General features: G+C 40.2%; 1 protein-coding gene across 1 annotated transcript in view; it reads right to left on the bottom strand.

Moving 5' to 3' along the window:
- LRRK1 (leucine rich repeat kinase 1) overlaps positions 1 to 23,889 on the bottom strand; it is a 185,149-nt gene that overhangs the window by 98,795 nt on the left and 62,465 nt on the right. The window contains exon 2 of the mRNA XM_008068530.2: positions 10,544 to 10,707. Coding sequence (XP_008066721.1) covers positions 10,544 to 10,707 — 164 coding nt within the window. The remainder of the gene's footprint in view (positions 1 to 10,543; positions 10,708 to 23,889) is intronic.

The raw sequence follows: 23,889 nt of genomic DNA on the forward strand, positions 1-23,889 counted from the left end.
CTAACACCATGGATTTCCTTTTGCCTGTTTTTAAACATGATAAAAGTATATACCTCACTTATTTTTTTTTTAACTTTTTTTCTTTGAAATAATTAGAGATTCAAAAGAAGTTGCAAAGATAGTAATGGGAGGACTCAAGTATCCTTCACCCAATCTCCCCAGATGGTAACATCTTTACATAATTGTAGTAAGATATCGAAACCAGTAATTTGACAATAGTGCAGTGTGTATACATAGTTCTGCCATTTTGTCACATGTGTAGGTTTGTGTAGCTCCCACCACAATCAGGATACAGAACTGCTCCATCACCACAAAAATCCCCCTCATGCTACCGTTTTGTATTCTCACCCACCCTCTGCCTCTCCACCAGTTTAACCCCTGACAACAACTAATCCCTCTTCCATCTCTACAGTTTTGCCATTTTGAGAATGTCAAACAAATGAAATCACAGAGAACATGACCTTTTGAAACTGACTTTTTTTTCCCCCTTGCTCAGCATAATGCCTTTGAGATCCACTGGAGCTGTTGCACATTTCAGTTGAGGTCCTTTATCCTGCCAAGCAGTATCCCAAGGTAAGTTTAAGTACTCACCTACTGAGCATTTTTGGTTGTATCTGGTTTTTGTTCATTAAAATAAAGTTGCTAAGAACAATTGTGCAAGTTTTTGTGAGCATATGTTTTAATTTCTCTAGGGTAAACGTTCAGGGGTTCAATTGCTGGGTCATAATCTAAGTGTGTTTTTAGTTTTTTAAGAAACTGCCCAATTATTTTTCAGAGTAGCTATACCATGTTATTCTCACTAGTAATGCATCAGAGACACCATTTCTTTGCAACCTGGTTTGAATTTGGAATTGTCACTTTTTAAAAAATTTCTGCTGTTTGAGAAGGTATGTAGTAACATCTCTTTGTTGTCTTACTTTTCATTTCCCTAAAAGCTAGTGATGTTGAGCATTTTTCCATGTTTACTGTCATCTCTATATCTTCTTTAGCAAAACTTTTCTTCATGTTTTTCACACATTTTCTATTTGAATTGTTTGGTTTTTAATGTTAAGTTTTGAGAGTTATTTATACATTCTAGATATAAGTACTTTGCTAGAAATGTGGTTTGTAAATATTTCTCCTAGTCTGCAGTTTGATTTTTTTTTTTCACCGTCTTAGCAGGTATTTCTCAGAGCAAATGTTTTTAATCTTGATGAGTCCAGTTTGCCAATTTTTTCTTTTCTAAGTAATTTCTTTTATGGATTTTCTGTGTAGATTGCCATCTGATCTACAAATAGAGACAGTTATTTTTTTTCCAGCTCTTTATGCCTTTGATTTCATTTCCTTACCTTATGGCACTGGCTAGAACTTCCAGTAATAGATAAAATATATTGAATTGTATTATTTTGAATATAATGATGCTATAATTATTCTTGAGTAGAACGTCCAGTATTATGTTGAGAATGGACATCCCTGCCTTGTTCTTGATCTTAGGGGGAAAGCAGTCTTTCACCCTGTGGTATGATGTCAGTTGTAAGTTTTTGTAGATGTTCTTTATCCAACTAAGACGTTCCCCTCTATTCCTAATTTTCTGAGAGGTTTTTATTTTATTTTGATTATTTTTTTGTCAAGATATTGGATTTTGTCAAGTGCTTTTACTACATTAATTGATATAAGGTAATTTTTCTTCTTTAGTCTACAAATATGGAGGATTATGTTGATTGATTGAATACTGAACCAGCCCTGTATTCCTGGAATAAACCCCACTTAGTCATAGCTTATAATTCCTTTTACATACTGCTGAATTCTATTTGCTAATATTTTTAAAAGAATTTTTGCTTCCATATTCATGGTGTACATTGGTATTCGGTTTTTGTACTATCTTCTGTTTTGGAGTCAGGGTAATATAGGCTATATAGAAGTGTTGGACAGTGTTCTCTCCTCTTCTATATTCTAGAAGAGATTGTAGAATTGGTATTTATACTTTAAATGTTGTATAGAGTTCTCTAGTTGAAGCCATCTGGACTTGTAAATTTCTTTTTTAGGAGGTTTAAAATTACAAGGTGAATTTTCTTAATAAAGAGCTATTCAAATTGTGCATTTCATACTGAGTGAATTGTGATGGTTTCTACTTTTCAAGGATTGATCCATTTCATCTGAGTTGTCACATGTACGTGTATAGAGTTGTTCTTAGATACCCTTTTGATGTCTGCAGCATCTGTATGTTATTTCTTGTTTCCTTTCTGTATTAGTGGTTCTTCTCTTTTGCCTTTATCAGTCTTTCTGGAGGTTTGTCAATTTTATTGATCTTTCAAAGAACCAGTTGTTTGTTAAATTGATTTTCATTTATTGTCTTTCAGTTTAAGTTTTACTAATTTTTGACTCCTATTATTACCATGTATTTTCCTCTGCTTGCTGTGAGTTTATTTTGTTTTCCCTCTAGTTTCTTTGGGTGAGAGTTTAGATTATTGAACTTTCCTCTTTTCTTTTTTTTGAGTTGGAGTCTCACTCTGTCGCCCAGATTGAAGTGCAGTGGCTGCTCCCAGCCACCGCAGCCTCGACCTGCTGGGCTCCGGCGATCCTTCCACCTCAGTCTTCCAAGTAGCTGGAACTGCAGGCGCGCGCTACTACGCCCAGCTGATTTTTGATTTATTATAGAGATGAGGTGTCGCCAAGTTGCCCAGGCGGGTCTCGAACCCGCGGGCTCAGGCAATCCACTCACCTCGGCCTCCCAAAGTGCTGGGATTACAGACTGAGCCACCAAGCCCGGCCTCCTCTTTTCTAACGTAAGCACTAAATGCTATAAATTTGTCTCTCAGCAATGCTTTGGTTGCATCTCACAAATGTTGATATGTTGTACAGTTGACTCTTGAACAATATGAGGGTTAGGGGCACTGACACCCCACGCAGTTGAAAATTCATGTATAACTTTTGACTCCTCCAAAACATAAGTACTAATAGCCTACTGCTAATTGAAGTCTTATCAATAACATATGCAGTTGAATAACAAATATTTTGTATGTATAAGTATTATATACTATATTCTTACAATAAATTAAGCTAAATAAAAGGTGAGTTGTTAGTTATTATTGACTGATTGATTTATATTTATTATAGAGATGTGGGGTACAAATCAGGGTTAGGTACATAAGCAATCTATGTGCAGGTAAAGTTTGGGCCTCACAACCAGTTTTCATTTCCTCTGGTTTAGGACCAGGTGCCTTATTGCCACACTATTCACAATAGCAAAATGTGAGTTTTTTAAATTGTTGCAAACCTCAAAATAATTTTCTGATATATTTATTGAAAAAAGTCCACATATAAATGGACCTGCACAATTTGAACCAATGTTAAGGGTCAACTGTATTTTCATTTCATTTAGTTCAGTGTAGTTTTTTTTTTTTTTTTCCTGAGTTGGCGTCTCACTCCATCGCCGAGGCTAGAGTACAGAGGCATGCTCATGACCACCTCAGCGCTGACCTGCTGGGCTCTGGCGATCCTTCTGCCTCAGCCTTCCAAGTAGCTGGAATATAGGCATGCGCTACCACGTCCAACTAGTTTCTTGATTTATTGTAGAGACAAGGTCTCACCAAGTTGCCCGGGCTGGTCTCGAATCCGTGGGCTCAGGTAATCCATTTTCCTTGGCCTCCCAAGGTGCTGGAGATTACAGGCTGAGCCACCGAGCCCAGCCTCAGTGTAGTTTTTATTTCTCTTGAGAGTTACTCTTTGATCTATGAATTATTTAAAAGTATGTTGTTTCCAAGTGCTTGAAGATTTTACTATTATAGTTTTAAAAACTGATTTCCACTTTGATTCCATTGATGTTAGAGAGCACATTCTGTATGATTTTGATTCCTTTAAATTGGTTGAGGTTTGGCCAGGCTGTGGTGGCTCATGACTGTTATCCCAGCACTTTGGGAGACCAAGGTGAGGGAATTGTTTGAGACCAGGGGTTTAAGACCAGCCAGATCAGCATAGTGAGATCCCATCTCTACAAAAAATATAAAATTTAGCTGGGTGTGGTGATGCACACCTGTAGTCCCAACTACTCAGGTGGCTGAGGCAGGAGGATCACCTGAGCCCAGGAGGGAGAGGCTGTGGTGAGCTGGAATGGTGCTACCGCAATCCAGCCTGGGCAACAGAGAGAGACACTGTTCCACGCCCCCCCCAAAAAGAAAAAAAATTGTTGAGGTTTGTTTCATGTCCCAGGATATGGTCTATCATGGTGCATGTTCTGCAGACACTTGAAAAGAATGTGCATTCTGCTGTTGTTGGGAGCAGTGTTTTATAAATGCCAGTTAGATCCTGCTGACTGATGGTAGTGTTGAGTTCTTTTGTTTCTCACTGACTTTCTATCTAGTTTTTCTATCAGTTGTTGACAGAGGGTGTCAATGTCCCCAGGTGTATTTGTGAATGTATCTAGTTATTTTTTCAGTTGTATCAGCTTTGTTTCACATAGAGTTATGCACTGTTTGATGATGTTTTGGCCAGTGATGGATCGCCTCTGTGACAGTGGTCCCATAAGATTATAATAGAGTGTAAAAGCTCCTGTCGCCCAGTGACACTGTAGCTGTCATAATATCCTAGGTACAATGCATGACTCATATGTCTGTGGTGATGCCTGGGTCAACAAACCTATTGCACTACCAGTCATATAGAAGTATAGCACAAATAATTATGGATAGTACAGAACACTTGATTATGGTAATAAACAACCATGTTACTGGTTTATGTATATACTATACTATACACACTTTTCATCATTAGAATGTACTTCATCTACTCATTTTTAAAAAGCTAACTGTACAACAGCCTTGGCTGGGTATAGTGGCTCACGCTCCCAATCCCATTACTTGGGAGGCCAAGACAGAAGGATCACTTGTGCCTAGGAGTTCGAGATCAACCTGGACAACACAGAGAAACCTCATCTCTACAAAAGATTAAAAAATTACCTAGGTGTGGCGGTGCACACCTGTAGTCCCAGTTGCTTGTGATGCTGAGGTGGAAGGATGGTCTGAGCCCCGGAGGGGGATGCTGCTGTGAGCTGTGATCATCATGATCGTGCCACTGCTGTCCAGCCTGGGTGACAGAGTGAGACCCTGACTCAAAAAAGCAAAACAACACAAAACAGAAGAAACAAACAAACAGACAAAAACAGCCTCAGGCAGGTCCTTCGGGAGGTATTCCAGTAGGATAACATCACTGATGTGTTATTAACCCCGAACACCTTCCAGTGGGACAAGATATGGAAGTGGAAGATAGTAATATTGATGGTTCTGACCCTGTGTAGGCCTAGGCTGCTGTGTTTGTGTCTTAGTTTTTTAAAAAAGTTTTCAAAGATTTTTTTATTTTAAAAAGTTTATAGAATAAGAATATAAAGAACACATTTATGTACAGCTGCACCATTTGCTTGTATTTTAAGCTGTGTTACTACAAAAGAGTCCAGACGTTAAAAAGATTAAAAAGTTTATAAAATTCAAAAGGTGAATATAAGTTAAGATTATTTTATTATTAAAAAAGAAAAGTATTTAAAAAATAAACGTAGCATAGCCTAGGTAGGTAGTGTTTTAAGATGTCTGTGGTAGTCTACAGTAGTGTCCAGTGATGTCCTGGGCCTTCACATTCACTCACACTCACTCACTGGCTCATCCAGCACAGCTTCCTGCAAACTCCAGGCAAGGTAATGCCCTGTGCAGGTGTACCATTTTTTTTTTTTTACCTGTATCATACCACATTTTTACTGTATCTCTTCTATGTCTACATATGTTTACATATATCAATACCGCTGTATTACAGTTGTCTCCAGTATTCAGTACAGTAACATCCTGTGCAGGTTTTCAGCCTAGGAACAACAGGCTTTACCATAGAGGCTAGATGTGCAGTAGACTACACCATCTAGGCTTGTGTAAGTATACTCTAAGATGTTTGCACAACTAGGAAATCAACTAACCACGCATTTCTCAGACTGTATTCCCATCAATAAACCACATATGACTATATTTAAAGTGAGTTTCTTGCAGACAGCATTTAGTTGCTCGTGCTTTTTTATCCACTCTGCCAATTTCTGTCTTTAAGTTCATGTATTTAGACCATTTATGCTGAACATAGTCAGGTATATTTTAAGGCTTACATCTGCCATGTTATTTTCTTGTTTTGTTTGCTTTCTCTTTTTTTCATTTGTCTTTTTTTTACTGCTTTCCTATGAGTTGAGGATTTTTAAAATTCCATTTTGATGATCTATAGTGTTTTTGAGTATTTTTAAGTTCTAAAATTTTCTTTTGGCTTTCCTCATGACTTTTAGTTCTTTGCTCACACTTTTGGTTTTTTTCTATTTTTCTTTTTTGTTGCTGAAACTTTATGTTTTTTCATTTGTTTCAAGTTTATTCATAATTGCTTATTGAAGTTTTTTTTATGATGACAACCTTAAAATCCTTGCTAGATAATTTTGCCTTCTAAGTCACCCTGGTGTGTTGGCATGTGGTGGTTGTCTTATCTCATTGAGTTTGAAATATCTCTGGTTCTGGATATGATAAGTAATTTTTAATGGAGACCTGGGTATTTGGGCATTATGCTTTAAGACTCTAGATCATATTTAAATCTTGGATTAGCCTCCTCCAACTCTACTTTGGTGTACAAACAGAGGTGCTACTTCAATATTGCCTGGATGGGCAGAAATCCAAGGGCTTTATTCAGAATCAGTTGACACTCAGTGAGGAGTTTATTGCTGGGCAGCAGTAGGATTTCAGGTTTCCCTACTGGCCTGCTTCAATTCTGCCATAGCTGGGAGGAGGAAGAGGGTCTCATGACCGCCAGGCCATATGGGGATAGAAGTCCAGGCTCCCCACGTGGTCTCCAGTAATGGTGGTGGTGAGGGGGGTTAACATCCCCCACTCCTCATGGCCTTCTCTGATACCTTGGGGTGAGGATGACAGGGGTACCTAGTTAGAGCTGACAAGGGTGGAAGTCTTGGCTCTCCAACTGGCCTTTATTGAGGAGGGGCAGGGATGGGTTGCAGGGATATTTCCACAGTGTTTGACTGAGTGGGCTGGTTATTGCCTTATGAGTTTTCTGTCTTGCTTCACTGCCCCTCTCCTCATGCTTTGGCTAGAGAGGGCAGGCTTTCCTTGGGGCATTTTTTGGTCTGTGCCAGCTTGTGTTTGTGGGCTGTTAGCTTCTTTAGCATCTACAGTCCCTAGCTGGGGACATATGAGATAAAAAGAAAACCCCCAAACTTACCACTGTGTTTTCTTTGAGTCCTGAGGTCAATAGCTGGTCTGCCTTCTTTTATCTACCTTTCAGAACTGTGTCTGTTTTATATGTAATACCTAGAATTTTTTATGTGCACTTAGTAAGTGGAAGAAAGAAAAGTATACCTACTTTGTCTTCCATCCATTTTACTGAAGCAGAAATCCTTCACTTATTAATTTAAATTACATCGAAGATCTTTCCCAAACAGCTGTTAGAGATTATTTTGTCTTATTGGAGTGCTGAGATTTATGTAGCAGTCTCCTCCTGTAGAGGCAACAGTTAGGTGGTTGTCAAGGCTGTGTTATTGCAAACACAGCTTCAATGAACATCCTTTTGCATACACCTTGGCAATTTTTTTTTCAGGTAAATCGGGGTAGGGTTAAGTTCCTGGTAGTCATTTTGCTGGATCAAAAATGATGATGACATTTTAAATTTTGACAAACATTTGCAAACTGCCTTCCAAAGAGGCTGAACAAAATTATATTCCTACCAGCAATGCGTAAGGATGGGTGATTTCCCACAGCCTTCCTACCGATCATTTTCAAACATTAGGATGTTAATCTGATAAGTGAAAACATGCTGTTTCATTTTTGTTTTATTTAACTATTAACAAAAGTGAGTAAGCTTTCATGTGTGCAGCCTATTGGAATTTATTTTTGTGTGTGTATATGCACTACGTGCCTTTCATGTCTTTTGTCACTTTCATTCCTGGTACTGTCCTCACCCATTTCTGGTAATGAGATTGTGCTACCCTGACTCAGGAACTGGGACGTGTATTCACTTTTTTCAGTTCTATTTGGTAAAAACATACCAGTGAAGCTATATAAACCTAGAAGTTATTTTGTCAGAAAGTTTTAAAATGTTGGTTTATTTTTTCTTTGGTTAAAAGACTATTCACACTTTATATTTCATTTTGTTTTAGTTTTGATAAGTTGAGTTTTCTTTGTTGTCAATAAAATGTTCTATTATCTTTTCTAATGTCTGCATAATCTATAGTGAAGGTCTCTTTTCTATTCCCTATAGATTTATTTCTTTTTTATCTTGATTACTCTCACCAGGGATTTTTCAGTATTATTAGACTTTTCAAAGAACCAACTTTTGATTTGCTGGTTGTTTTTACTTCTACATTTTACTTTCTGTTTCACCACTTTCTGCTCTTACTTTTAGAATTTCATCTTTCCATTTTCTTTAGGTTTATTTTGCTGTTGTTCATATCCTGTTGTCCTTTTTGAAGACAGTGTTATTATTTCAAAGTGCATGAGCACTTTGTCAATTAGGGATATCAGTCATATTTCTTCTCCTTTTGTCATTAATCCTTGACTCTTATTTATGGTCTATTTTTGAAACTAAAATTTTACATTTTTATGAAAACACAGACTTAACCATCCTTTTCCTCAATGTATTCTTAAAGTCTAGTCAGCTGGAGTTTTACCAGTCCTGGATCCAAGGGAGAAGCAGTCTTCAAGGAACCCTCTTGATTCTGAGTTGCCCCTGGGCACAATGCCAGGCAGAAGAGACCCACACCCAATACTCCATTTTCCTTGATTCAATATTGGCCAGAGTGTTCTTGATCAATGATCATAATGATCACACCACCCCCTTGAATGTCTCTCCCACCCTCAGGATGAAGATCCAGCATCCTGGGCTCTGCAGGTCCTGATCCTCTTTCCCTTTTCAGCATCTCCTGCTGCTACCACATGCCTCAATCCTCTGCTCCAAGCTAGATGGGAGAACTCACCATCCAAAGTGAGCCACCACCTCTGCCTGTGTGGCCATGTGGCACAGACTCTGAACTCTGTTTGCTGTGCACAAGACCACCCTGCTGGAAGTCATCTGATGTCCACCCAAGGAGCGCATGGCTTTGACCTACTCATGTGCACAGCCTAGTACTACCGGTACAGAAGGGTGGCCCTTTGCCAGTCCTGCCATGAATTCATAATTGGTGCAATCCCAAATGCTCTCCCCTCAACAATTCTCAAGCAGGTTGTTGTATGACCCTCCCTCTAATCGCTTACATTTCTGAAAACAGGCTAAAGGTTTACAAATGGAATTATTTCCAACTAATAATTAAATAGAGACCAGTTAAATCTGCTAATCAAAATGATGCAAAAAACATCAGTAAAGTGTTTCTATGATAACAGCCAGTAAGAATTCCCCACAAGGGCAAGACTGTGGCAATGGCTCTCTCTAGTGTCGTGGAGGGGTTACTTTTTACAAGCTTCCTGGAGAACAGTTGTCATGCGTTTCAAAACTTTTAAAATGCTCATCCCCATAGTCTGCAAATCTATGCTAAGAAAACAGCCTTGCAGTAAGAATTGGGAAAAAACATTCAATATATTTGTAAGAAATGAGAAATAATCCAAATATCCAACCCAGAAGAACAACCAGGTAAATCATAGTCCCTCTATCAGATGGAATGACATGTAGCCACTGAAGGGGATGCTTATGAGGAATTTATAATCATAAGAAAAATTATTAATAGAATATTATATAAGAACTAGCAGTAGATGGAAAACTATATATAAAATATGACTATATCTATTGTAGAAACAACATGTGTTCAGATCAGTGGACTGTCAGAAAATACACCAAAACTGTTAAGTGGGATTATTCGGATATATTAGGAGTATGCTAACTCTTTTTTTTTTTTTTTGAGTCAGGATCTCACTCTGTCACCCAGACTAGAGTGCAGTGGCATGATCATGGCTTACCGCAGTCTCGAACTCCAGGACTGAAGGGATCTACCCTCCTCAGCCTCCTGAGTAGCTGGGACTACAGGCACAGGCAACCATGCTCAGCTAATTTTTTTATTTTTCTGTAGAGACAAGGTCTCGCTATATTGTTCAGGCTGGTCTCGAACTCCTGGGCTCAAGCAATCCTCTTGTTTCAGTCTCCCAAAGTGCTGGGATTACAGGTGTGAGCCACCGTGCCTGGCCATGGTAACTTTTTAGCTCTTTTTTCCTTACTTTGATAGGTTTTCTAAATTATCTTCTTTGAGTATGTGCTATTTTGATAATGACAAAAAGAGTAAACAATACAGTAGGTTAAACCTTCAGGTGACATTTTGTTCTTTATACTTAGTGACCCCACTCCTGCCCCTCAAAGGCCTCACATGAAAAGGTAGCAAAGGGCCTACTTAGGCGATGTCAGATTGAGAAGTCAACTTGAAAGGAATGGCCACAGTTTTACATGGAAAATACAACACAGTAAAAATGTTCATTACAATTACGGCAGTAGCAAGAAATAATAATCTGAGCAGTATCCTTCATCCAACTCAGGACTGCAGCTATGACTGGAGGGGTGGCATTCACCCTACCTTTTCCAGTTGGGATGTGCTCTCGTCGCAAGCTTCTCTTAGCAGGGTTTGGGCCCTGCTGTGGTCTCCCTGCTTGTATGCAGTGTGGATGCCTTCTGTCCTGGGGGACCGCACGGTGGAGTCATCGCCTGGCGTGGATGGTTTGCTGCCCATGTCCCCGGCACCTGCGTGGGCAGAAACACATAGCATCACTGTCACTGCTGGTGTGCTCTTGGGAGTCATCATGGAAAGCAGCGGAGCAATGACTTTCTGTAACACAATTCTGGGGGCTGTAGGAAGAGAAAGGCAGCCCTGAAATGCTGCTGTCCTGGCCACCTTGGGGACCTGCAGCTGCACTGCCTTGGGGCTAGTGCAAAGCTGGCTGCCTGTGAAGGCACCAGACAGCTGAGCATAGCTTGGAAGATTCTGCAGCAAGATTGCCACCTGGAGCTGTTCCAGGGCACCAGGGACAGCTTGCCTGCTGGGGGGCTGTTAGGCTGACCTCACTGACAGCAGCAGAGGAGTAGGGCTCGAAGGGTAGAGTAGCCAGTGGTGGAGGAAAGGTCAAATCTCAGGAGTGGGAAATCTACACACTGTCTCAAGCCCCTCTCTGCCCATAAAACCCCACAAAGGGCAAGGGATTTGGAACTTGGCAGCCTTTACCCCATACCTGCCCCTGCACAAATGTGCTCTGTAATGATCGTGGGCAAACCCCTGAATCTCTGGGCCTCCGAATGCACTGGTCCACCAGTGTAGGGGTGTCCCAGGTCAGCTGAACACCTGAAGCAACTTGGAAGGAGAGGCCAGTATTGCAGGAGGCCACAATGTAGCACTCTGGGCCATTCAATAAGTGCATAGGGCGTTTTCTGAGCGGCCATGATAGGCTGAGCATGTTGGTGCTGCAGATACAGAGGTAAGGGAAGGTAGTCCAACTCTCTGTGAGCCTCTGCTCTAGAATGGGTTTCACAGATAGGATCTGTGGGTCCCAAAAGTCTGGCAAACAGGCTGAAGTTCCCTGAACATTCTAAAATTATACACAAAACTGTGATAAATTTTTCTGGAAGTAAATTCAAGGTTTCAGCCAGATTTCAAAAGAGGTTTGTGAACTAGAGTTAAAAGCTTTATCTTGAAAGATATTACAGAAGATTGCAGTAAATAAGGAGTTAGATTCTATTTGTGTTGAGTAATAGCAAAAAATAGGGAGAGAATTCTATTGTGAAAGTTAATCATATAAATTGGGTTATCTTTAATTTTTAAATGTTTTTCTGTAGAGATGGGGTCTGTCTATGTTGTCCAGGCTGGTCTCAAATTCCTGGCCTTAAGTTATCCTCCCTTCTCAGCCTCCCAAAGTGCTGGGATTACAGACGTGAGCCATCATGCCCAGCCAGGAATTGGCATACTTGACATACTCAACTACAATAGAGTTCAGAAGCCCAAGAGAAAAAGCACTTGGAGTACACTACATTTACTCCTCAAATATAATTCTCTGTGTGTCTGACTACTAAAACTGCCTACTATCAACTAAAGCTATTTTATATAATAATTACTAAAACAACCTATTGTAACTCTAAAACTAGCTTTACCCACCACCATCACTCACCAATCAAAACTTGCCAACTTCCTCCAAGCTTCCTAATACCAATAAACTTTCTCAAAACATAATATTTCTCTTTTTATAAACCCCCCGACCTCCTTTATTCTTCAAACATACCAAAAACCATTCAGTCTATATATATATGCCCCAAATTACAATTCTTATATCCCAAATGTAGCATTAGATTTAAAAGTTCATCTCAATATTTTTATGTTGGTTTTGACACTGTCAACCTTGGTCAAGTTCACATAGCTCATAGAGGCACAGTGGGACTGGAGTTTGGTCTCCCACATCTCAGTCTGGGGCTAAATCCACCCCTTCTTCCTGATGCCTCCCTGAACAGATGAATAAAATAGGCTTTGACTTGGGTTTTTGTTGTTTTTGTTTTTTTTTTAGATGGAGTCTCACTCTGTCACCCAGGCTGGAGTGTAGTAGCTTGCTCATGGCCACTGCAGCTGACCTGCTGGGCTCAGGTGATCCTTCCACCTCAGCTTTCCAAGTAGCTGGAACTACAGGCACAAGCCACCACACCTGTCTAATTTTTAAATTTATTGTAGAGACGAGGTCTTGCCAAGTTGGTCAGGTTGGTCTCAAACCTCTGGTCTCAGGCAATTCTCTTGCCTCAGCCTCCCAAAGTGCTGGAATTACAGGCTTGAGCTACTGGTTTAAAAAAAAAAAAAAAGAATCCAAATGCTGAGCAAGAAGCCCTGACCTCCAAATGCTGAACAAATACACATATCACAGAAGTTAATCATATAATGGAGCTAACATTTGGAAAATTGAAAAGAATAACTTATTTACAATAGAATAACCATTACATGCTTAAAAGTAAATTAAATGAAAGATAAGCAAGATGTGTATACTGAAGACATAAAACACTGCTAAGAGAAATTAAACAAGACCTATATAAGTAGAAAGACATTCCATGTTCATGGATTGGGAGAATCAATACTGCTAAGATGTCAATTTGCTCTGATTTTATCTATAGATTCAATTTAATCCCAACTATAATCGCAATAGGTTTTTTTTCCTTAGAAATTGACAATCTGGTTCTCAAATTTCTATGGAAAACTGAAGGACGTAAAATATCCAAAGCAATCTTGAAAAAGAAGAGAATTGGCTGGGTGCAATGACTCATGCCTGTAAACTCTAGAACTTTGGGAGACCAAGGAGGGAGGATCGCTTGTTCCCAGGAGTTCGAGACCAGCCTAAGTAACATAGTGAGACCTCATCTCTTCAAAAAATAGAAAAAGTGGCTGGGTGCAGTGGTGTGTACCTGTAGTCTTAGCTACTCCAGAGACTGAGGTGGAAGGATCGCCTGAGCCCGGGAGGTTGAGGTTGTGGTGAGCCATGATCATACTACTGTACTCCAGCTTAGGTGACAGAGTGAGACTCTAACTCAAAAAAAAAAAAAAAAAAAAAGGAAGAGTTGGAGAATCAATACGACCTGACTTCCAAACTTACTGTAAAGCTACAGTAATCAAGACAGCAGTGTGGTACTGGTATAGACAAATAGCCCAAGGGTCCAAATAGAGGGTGGAAACATAGACTTGTATATCCAATTGACTCTGACAAGGGGGCCAAGCAGTACAGTAGGAAAAGCAAAGTCTTTTCAACAGTGCTGGAACAACTGGACATTCTCATTCAATAAAAAGAAGCCCTGACCTCCACTTCTCATTAATTTGAGATAGATCATGGACCCCAACATAAAGGTTAAAGCTATAAAGCTTCTAGGGAAACACAGAGGAGAATATCTTTATGACTTGAGAGTAAGCAAAGGGTTTTTAGATAGGACACAGAAAACAATAACTAGGAAAGGAAAAATTGACAAATTAGACTTCATCAAAATTTAAAACTTTTGCTCATCAAAAGATACCATTTAAATATAAATAGGTAAGCTGGGCTCAGTGGCTCAGCCTGTAATTCCGTGCCTTTGGGAGGCTGAGGTGAATGGATTGCCTGAGCCCGCGGGTTCGAGACCTGCCTGGGCAACTTGGCGAGACCTCATCTCTACAATAAATCAAAAATTAGCCAGGCGTGGTAGCATGCGCCTGTAGTTCCAGCTGCTTGGAAGGCTGAGGCAAAAGGATCACTGGAGCCCAGCAGGTGGAGGCTGCGGTGGCCAGGAGCAGCCACTGCACTCCAGTCTGGGTGACAGAGTGAGACTCCAACTCAAAAAAAAAAAAAAAAAAATATATATATATATACACACACATAAATAGGCAAATTAGAGACTGCAATAAAATATTTGTAAAACATATATCTGAAAAGGAAAGGTATCTAGAATATAAAACTCCTATAACTCAAAAAGATAACAGTTGAAAATGGGCAAAGATCTGAATAGTGGAAGATAATTAAAGAATTCAATATTGCCGAGTTCGGTGGCTCAGCCTGTAATCCCGCGCCTTTGGGAGGCTGAGGTGAGTGGATTGCCTGAGCCCGCGGGTTCAAGACCCGCCTGGACAGCGAGACCTCATCTCTACAATAAATAAAAAAATCAGCTGGGCGTGGTAGCGCGCACCTATAATTCCGGCTACTTGGAAGGCTGAGGCGGAAGGATTGCCAGAGCCCAGCAGGTCGAGGCTGCGGTGGCCGGGAGCGGCCACTGCACTCCAGTCTGGGCGACAGAGTGAGACTCCAACTCAAAAAAATAAAAAATAAAAAAAAAGAATTCAATATCATTAGTCATCAGGGAAATGCAAATTAAAACTACAATGAAATATCACTACACTGCCCCCAGAATGGCTAGAACTTTAAAAGAATGACAATACGTGGTGAGGATTTGGAACAACCGAATGCTCACTGATTAGAATGGAAAATAGAACAAGCATTTGGGAAATAGGTCTGAAGGTTTCTCACAAAACTAAACATACACCTAACCTGTGACCCAGTAATTCCATTCTTACCCACGAGAAATATATCCCAAAAATGTATCTAGGAATGTTCATAGCAGCCTTATACATAATATTTCAACTGTAAATAGCCCAATCCATGGGAGAATGGATAAACAAACTGTGATACAGTAACCACTCAACAATAAAAAGGAATTAACTATTGATCCATGAAATGTCTGATAGGAATCTCAAAAACTTAATGCTGAGTAAAGAAACCTTGCACAAAATGATCCTATTTATATGCTGCTCTAAATCACAGTGGAAAAAAATCAGAGTAATTCCTGAGGCAGGGTAGGCAGTGAACTTTACCAGGGGAGAGACATTAGGACACTGTCTGGACTGACAGCTTTATATTGTTGTACCCGAATCCTGAATCAGAGAGACCACCAAAGAGCCAGCTCCAATGCAAATCACACGAGGGTCTTTATTCAGGCTCGAGTCTGGGCTCACATCCGTAACCAGCGCAGCGGTACAGGAACAAGAGCCCCGACCCAGTGCAGCAAGCAGCTTATATACACAGTTACAAGGGAGGGGAAAGAACTTTAAACTTGTTTGCACATGATTGGGTAATTTCTCCTACTGGGTACGGGGGTGTTTGGGATTGGTTGGTTTGTATGGTCGCGGGTCGTGGCTGACTGCAGCTGACCATCAACGGTCAGGCGGGCTGGGTGGAACCGGTTGGGACATCTGGAATGTGAGATTACCAGGGGAGTGGAGCAGGAAATGGGGCCAGAGGGTCTGCACCGTGACTCTGCAGTTTTCTTTTGGTATGTGAACTTGTTTACCAAAAGTATACTACTGGGCTTGGGTGGGAAAGCAAGCATCATCTGAGTTTTAAAAACAAGTTTCAATATACATTCAAAATAAGCTTCAACCTACACTTAAAACAAGTTTTATCACACAATTATGAACTAGATGGCCTTTGAGCTCCTCAATATCTTGCTGGCATTTTCATTCTACAGGTACTGTATTTTTTTAAAACTTAAAAACTAGTCCACTTAAGATTTGGGGGAGAGGGCAAAAAAACCCTGGAATTTATTTACAAAAAATTGTGTATTTATCTTACATGTTTAAAATTCAGTCATCTTCAAAGCACCTTCTGCTTGATGTAATACAGCTATCAAGATGCTTTTTCCATTGCTCAAAACAGTTTTTAAACTTGTCAATTTTGATGCCTTTTAGTGCTTCTGCCGTTTTTTTGGCTTTACCTCTTCCACATACACAAAAATGTTTGCTTTTGAGGACTTTTTTCATCCAAGGAAATAAAAAGTTGCTCGAGGGTGAGATCAGGTGAATAAGGAGGGTAGGACACGAGGGTCATGCCATCTTTGGTCAAAAATTGCTGAACACTCAGCTCACTGTGGGCAGGTGCATTGTCATGGTGGATGAACCAGTCACCTGTTTGCCACAACTTGGGATGTTTTTTGTGCAACACAGCATCTCACAGCAACTCTAGCTGTTGCACTGATACCTATGGGTTCTTAGAACACTCACCTAGTAGAGGAAGCCTTTACTCTAGGGGGCTTGCCCTCCAAAAATAATTCCCTCTTTTTTGGACCCCCTCATATGTGCATTTTACTTTTTATACATTTTACCTAAAAAACTAAGCAATATTGAACCTTAGTCCATAATATGCAAGCTCAAGTATTTCAGGGTGAAGCATGCAGATGTTTGCAATATACTTTGAGATACATTTAATAAGGATGGGTAGTTGGATAGAAAGGTGAGAGAATTTTAGAAAATGTTAATGGTGGAATCTGGGTGGGAGATATATGTGGATGGACATGGTGTGGTTCTTTCAACTTTACTGTATGTTTGAGTTTTTTAACATCAAAATGTGGGAAGAAAGGGTGAGTTCTAATGTCATACCCTGAATGCAGGGTTCACCATATGACACACAGAATGAACTCCGCCACCAACGTGAGAAATCCTGCTCCATAGAAAGGCATAGGCAAGCTGCTTACAGAGCAGAGGCCCTAACGCTGTGCAGGGTCTTTACAGCTCACCCTAAGATGTGACTTGTGCCATTTCAAAGGTAGTTGCTCTGAAAGTCCATGTACTGGATGGTCACACACAGTCTGCTTCATTCCTGCAACACCAGGAGTGTTGTTTTTTGACTGTGTGTTTCTGGAAAGAGGAATCAGGAAGAAGCTTAGTGTGCAAGTGGTTATACATGTGAATAAGGCAGCTTTACTTCCCAACACACACTAATAGTCTCCATTAATTATTTACAGTCAGAAACCCCGAGGCATCTGAGAGCAGGCCGCAGGAAGAGAGGCCATTAGCAGAGGTGAGAAGGAGGTGAAGTCAACTTGCAGTACCATCCAACAGAAGGGAGCACTTAATCATGTCATCACGAATCTTTCAGAATTAAACAAATATCCTCCTTAGCTAATAAAAGACAAGGGTATGCGTGTGCATGTATATGTGTGTGCACAAGCATTTATAAAGCAACCTCTTCTGTCCATGTTAGGAACATAAATAATACAGTTAAACCCTTAAATCCAACTCAAGAGGTATTGTAAAGGTGGAGCTTTGGTCATAAGGTGCCTGTGAAATTACAACGGTGATTTAACTTGATTTTTAAGTAATACTGTGTATGTGGAGTAGATGATGTAATAAGAATCTAGAACCTGTTCGGTTCTCTCTATGCTTTTTAAGGTGGTGGTGGTACTTTCCTGAATCAAATCTGATTTTCCTAAGTTGCAGGGACGACGTGGGTTCCCACTTACTGACCTCGTGGCTGGGGGTCTAGTCCACCAAATTATAGGAAGGACATTATGGGAAAATATTGGTTAATGCATATGTATTTAATTTAATCTGCCAACTTCATTTAATTATCTGGAATTATAAAGAATGGTAAACATTTATTTAAGTTGAAAGAAAAAAGATAAAAATGCTAACAATGAGTATTAAGAATGGGCTGCTGAGGAATTAGTAACAGAATTAGAAAAGATTTTTCTTCTTTATTTCCCCAGTTCTCTATGGTGAAATTATATGACAGCTTCATTTAAAACTTTAAATTACACAAGTAATGAAAAAAAATTCATTGAAAAGAATTAAATAATACAGAAATATATATAAAGGCAGATGCCCTTTCTCACCACCATTTAGACAACTTTTCCCAGAGGTATTTACTTTCATAGTCATTTTCCATCCCAAAATACTATAATTTTGTACTTGAGAATTGGTGACTTTTGACTTAAGCTTAAAACATAGGGAATATATTTGTGTTATTTGAGATTATTCAGTTATTTGTGTTTATTAATCAACCATAGTGCCTAATTATATCCTTTGATACAGTAAAACATCCCAGTTCTAAATATTTCCTCATACTGATTTAAAATTCATATAAAAAATAAAATGAGACAAGCCCATTCTAGTTCAATAAAATATTAATGTTCCACAGAAATAGCCAGTGGTAGGAAAATAATAGTAGAACATGCAGTGGTTTCGTTTCAAATTTTTAAAATCCTTTTTGTTCTTTAAATTATAATTTGTGTCATTATTTTCCCATATACAGCAATGAAGACTTCTAACAATCACATATAAATTATATATATTACAAACAGGCATCACACTTGCTTTCTATGCCAAGTTAATGAGCTTCAACTAAGTACTTAACTAAGTAATGGAAGAGCAGGGTAAACAAATAATAGCACAGTTCGTTTTTTCAGGTTTGGTTGGTGTTGCCAGTTCGACTTTAGGAGACAATTAGAAGTAGGAAGAAGTCAGGGAAGATTATAAATGCAGGGAATGGCCAGGGTTAGGAGCCAGCACACCAGCACATATGGAGTAATTCAAGAATACAAGAAATATTTACAAAAAGCTCCGAGCTAACAAGTGAATGCATTCCTGGTTACTAATACATGTCAGCATTGACTAAGTCCTGGTATTTCAATGAACAAGACATAGATGGCAAATTAAAGTTCCTTCTGTGAAGAAGTATTTAATTTAAAAAATAGAATATTTAAAAGCCTATAGAACCAGAGTATTAAGTTCTTGATATTCACTTTTGATTTAATGTTCTATTTTTAAATAAATACTTTCATTGACACTGTAGTTTTACATAGCCATTTCTAGGAGAAATGATTTTAGTTGCCAATAACTCAATCTCTAAACATTATTTCTGTAACTCACATTTTAGAAAAACAAATTATTCTGACTACAGAATAACTAACAGAAGTTATTCTGCTCTTTCAGTGTTTTGGGGAAGTAATAAAACAGAATCCCACAAACATATGGGGTAATGCCTGACTGTGGAAACTGTGCTCCTTTGCTGTGCAAGCACACCTCGAAGAGACTGCCTTTGTCTGCCCATCCCTGCGTCTGTCTGTCTTTAGGTCACAAGGATACATTTTTTGGTTGAGAAAGTAGGATTTATTGAGAGGACAGAAAAGCTCCCACACTGGGAGGGGACCTGGAGGGGTTGCCCCCAAGGAAACATTCTTACCTTTGGTTTTAAAACACTAATTGTGAAGACATCTCTCCTGGTGCAATAATTGGTACAAAATTCTCTCTCTATTGTTTTTTTTTTACAAATCTAGGACAGTAGAGGTGATATGAAGTAGCTTTAATTCTGTAAGTTCTAAATGTTGGCTGTGTGTGTGTGCATGTATGCGTACATGCGTGTGTGTGTGTGTGTGTGTGTGTGTGTGTGTGTTTCTTTATTCCCCACCAAAGAAAACATACAATGAAAGGCAAATGCTATTTGTCAATTCAAAATGTGTGGCATCCTCTGTACATCCTAGAAAAGACACTGCCATTTTATATGCACACCCATGAAATTTTTTTATTGCACTCGCCTCTATCAATAGAGTAGCAAAAAGTCAGAATGATCTATCAATCCATAGCTCATTATAGAACAAACAAAAGTAAACTTTAGGATGCTACTGACCTGGTCATAGTTGTTTAATGACCTTCCTGTGCCATCTTCCACTGAGTTCCCAAGTGGTCAAAGCACCAGGGAAAGTGGGCTGTCCCTCCCCGAAGATGACACCTCCTGGCACTTCAGGGGCTCACCCGCTGTTCCCCTAGCTTTGCCAGCCTTCCGCTGGAAGGATGCTCCTTTCTTCGCCAGATATCACTCTAGGGTTTTAGCCTCTGCAGCAGTTTTCATCTCTGGGTCACATTACGGTGAAATCCAACCCTTTATTTCGTCAGGGAAGATGCAAAGGTTGGGGGTAAGCAGGGGAGCGGGGAGTGACCAGTCCCAGGACGATCTGCAGCGGTAATTCCTCCCAGCTCCAGATGGCTTGGTGCTTAGCCCCATCACCCCCAGCCACTCCACCCGCATCAGAAAAGCAAAGACCAGGGCCTGGCTCAGAGAATACATGGAACAGCTCCGGTTCAGAGGCTAGTGTTTTTCTTACCAGAAAGGCTTCACAGCACTGACTACAACTTCTTTGTGGATAGCCTCACCAAATCACTGGGAATTTTAGTTAATAAAAAGGAGATGGGGGCTATATATGCAGATAAGTTGGTCCCATAGGGGGAAATCACATGTCAAAGTGCTATTTGCTTTAGTAATAAAAACAATACAGGCCAGTTGTGGCGGCTCACACCTGTAATCCCAGCACTTTGGGAGGCCATGACAGGAGGATTGCTTGAGGCCAGGAGTTCAAGATCAGCCTGGGCAACATAGTGAGACCTCATCTCTACAAAAATAAAAAAATAAGCCAGGCATGGTAGTGTGTGCCTGTAGTCCCAGCTACTGCAGAGGTTGAGGCAGAAGGATCGCCTGTCCCCAGGAGTTTGAGGCCGTGGTGAGCTGTGATCATGCCACTGCACTCCAGCCTGGGTGACAGAGTAAGGCCCCAACTCAAACAAAACAAAACAAAAACAAACTTACAATTAGCCACAAGATGCCATATTTTGTCACAGTACAAAATTGAAACACTTATAATCTTCCTTGCTAGACATAGTGTGGCAAAACTGGTAAATCAGTCATTGTGAGAGGCCTTGTAAGTGGGATGGTCATTTCAGAAAACAAGAGGACAATACCACATCACAAGACACAGGTGGGGGTTGCTTCAGGTCACCTGTGGTTTCTCGCCTAGAAATTTACCTGCAGAAAGAACACAGCACAAGCCAAAAGTCCTCTCCTAAGCCCTGCTGCTGCTCCAGTAGAGCTCCCTGCTGCACTGAAGGAACAGCTGGCCCACCAGGCAAGTGGCCCTGGCCAGGAGATGAGCAAGAGGCATAGAGCAAAGTGTTCCCATGGGCCAGCACAGAACTGGGGCCTGGGCTCACATCACTGAATGCTCACAGTGCCACCATGAAAGAAGCGTCCTAGCCACTATCTCGGAGGATCAAGGCTAAGGCAGTGACACTGGTTCACAAAGAGAAGCTGGCAAGGGGCAGTGAGGGAATGGAAGCAGCATGTTCTGTCCCCACAGCCCCCAGAGTCCCCACTACTAGGCTTTCCAATTTAGTCCCTCATGCCACTTTGGAATGAGGGGCTGTGATGCAGCCATTAGTGCTGATGATGACAAAGACTGAAAGTATGAAAGATATTCGTCATATAATATTAAGCTACAAGAGTATATGAACAGGGCACAGAATGTAAAACATCATGGGAAACTACAGAGCACAGAACACTGACTGACCATGTTTTTTTTGGTTTTTGAGTTGGAGTCTCTGTCACCCAGACTGGAGTGCAGTGCCCGCTCCCGGCCACCGCAGCCTCGACCTGCTGGGCTCCGGCGATCCTTCCGCCTCAGCCTTCCAAGTAGCTGGAACTACAGGCGCATGCTACCATGCTTGGCTAATTTTTTGATTTATTGTAGAGACGAGGTCTCGCCAAGTTGCCCAGGTGGGTCTCAAACCTGCGGACTCAGACCATGTTTGGAAATATGCATGATGAGATAATTTATCTAGGCTTGCAGATTATGTGTGATTAAAATCCTTTGTAAAAAAAGAAGATTCCTAATGAGTAAGATAGTATATGTAGTTCATCAGTTTTTTTTATAAAAACTAAGTCGGTATTTGTCTCTCTCTCTCCTCTCTCTCTCTCTTTGTCTCTCAGACCTGAAGGACACACATAAATGATAACAGTGGTTGTCTCCAGCAGGTGAAATGACTTGAGATTGCTTTAATTTGTGTTTTCCAATACAGGAAGTCCCCAATATATGAAAAAATTCCATTTCGAGAGTGCATTTGTAAGTCCAATTTGTTTTAAGTTCAACAAAGTTAGCTTAGGAACCCAACAAACACAATCAGCTATGTAGTACTGTATGTATTTAACAGGTTATACTGACACCTGATGGAGAGAAATAATATAGGAAAAACCACAGGTATGCATCACTAAAGTTTGTAATGTGAAGGTTCATATGTAGGGGCCTTACTGTATCTTCTTTTTATGCACTGAGCTTCTATTGCTTTTGAAATTATAAAAGAATTATTAAAAGACAAAGTATATCCAGCAAAATGTTGGCTACTTTCAACCTGGATTAATAAACTAGTTCTTTGATGATAACATCTATACTAAAGCAAGTATGTCCTCTTAGATATACCATGTCTTGACTCAGTTGCTCTAGAAAAAAGGACAGAGAGCAAGAAACTCTAATGGAAAAATAATTGGAACAGGTGTCCCAGGCTTTAAAAATAAGATAAAGTGGTTTATGATAACACTTGTGCATTGGTGGGTGGTACCATTTATTGAATTCTGCCTGACACTGGAGGAAATGTCCTATAGGCACCTGACTTTGTCCTGACACCCATGTCAGGCTGGGCTTCTCATCACCACTTACCAAGAAGCAACAAGTGCTCTGGGTGGTTAGGGAAGCTGCCCCCCTCACTTGCACAAGCAGAGCTGAGACTCGAGCCTCTATCATCTGTCATCAGCGTCCATGGCCCTGCTTCCTGGGCTGTGCGTTTCCAACTGCCATGGTTATAATGCCCCTTCCAGAATGTATGTTGGAAATGAATCTCCATTGTAACAATACTAGGAGTTAGGGCCTCTGAGAGATGATTAAAATTAGGTATGCTCATTAGGGCAGAGAATCCACAATGGGACTGGTGGCTTTTTAAGAAGAGGAAGACACTTGAGCTAGCATGTTATCATGCTCAGCCCCCTTGCCACATGATGCCCTGTGCAGTTTCCATTAGCAAGAGGGCCCTTACAAGATGCGACCTTTGATCTTGGAGTTCCCAGCTTCTGGAACTGTAAGAAATACATTCCTTTTCTTTATAAATTACCTAGTCTCAGAAATACAGTTTTAGCAACAGAAAATGAACTAAGACAACACCCATCTAACATGTATGGCAAGGACGTGGGAAATAAAAGGTGACATGGTCCTGTCTCATTAGATGAAAAAAGCAGAAAGGAAATAGAAACCAATCCTTTCATGAGTTTTCTGCAGCAGCAAACGAAAAACACAGAAATATAGAGCAACAAAGATGAATTCTTTCCCAGGTTTTATTTCTCTTCCAAAAATTCACTTATTTATTGCTCATTCATTCTACAAATATTTAATACTTCTTATGTGCTGAGCTAGACCCTAGGGATACAGCTTGCTGAGAGAGGCAGAAACAGCTCAAGTGTGCTGCAATATTATTCCGAGTTCACTTTTAAATATATACAACAGAAACCACGTCTTTTACTTCACAGGGGATGCTTGAGGAGCATGGGTTAGCCAACAGACAAGAACTGTCCTGGCAAAAAAGAAGAACCATCCTTCTGGGAAAATCACAGAAATTGGGAAAAAAATCATAGAAATAGGAATGTTCATTATTTAATACCCACTAACACGATATAAAATGGTACAATTTGAAGATACAAAAGAATCAGCTCTATTTTTATTTTTGGGGAGGAGATTGTGGTTATAAATACTGGAGGGTCAGGACATTGTTAGATGCTATAACCTTGCTTCTGGGGA

This window comes from Carlito syrichta, unplaced genomic scaffold (genome assembly GCF_000164805.1).
Source record: "Carlito syrichta isolate Samal-C Ts95f unplaced genomic scaffold, Tarsius_syrichta-2.0.1 Scaffold311144, whole genome shotgun sequence".
Classification (NCBI taxonomy): Eukaryota; Metazoa; Chordata; class Mammalia; order Primates; family Tarsiidae; genus Carlito; species Carlito syrichta.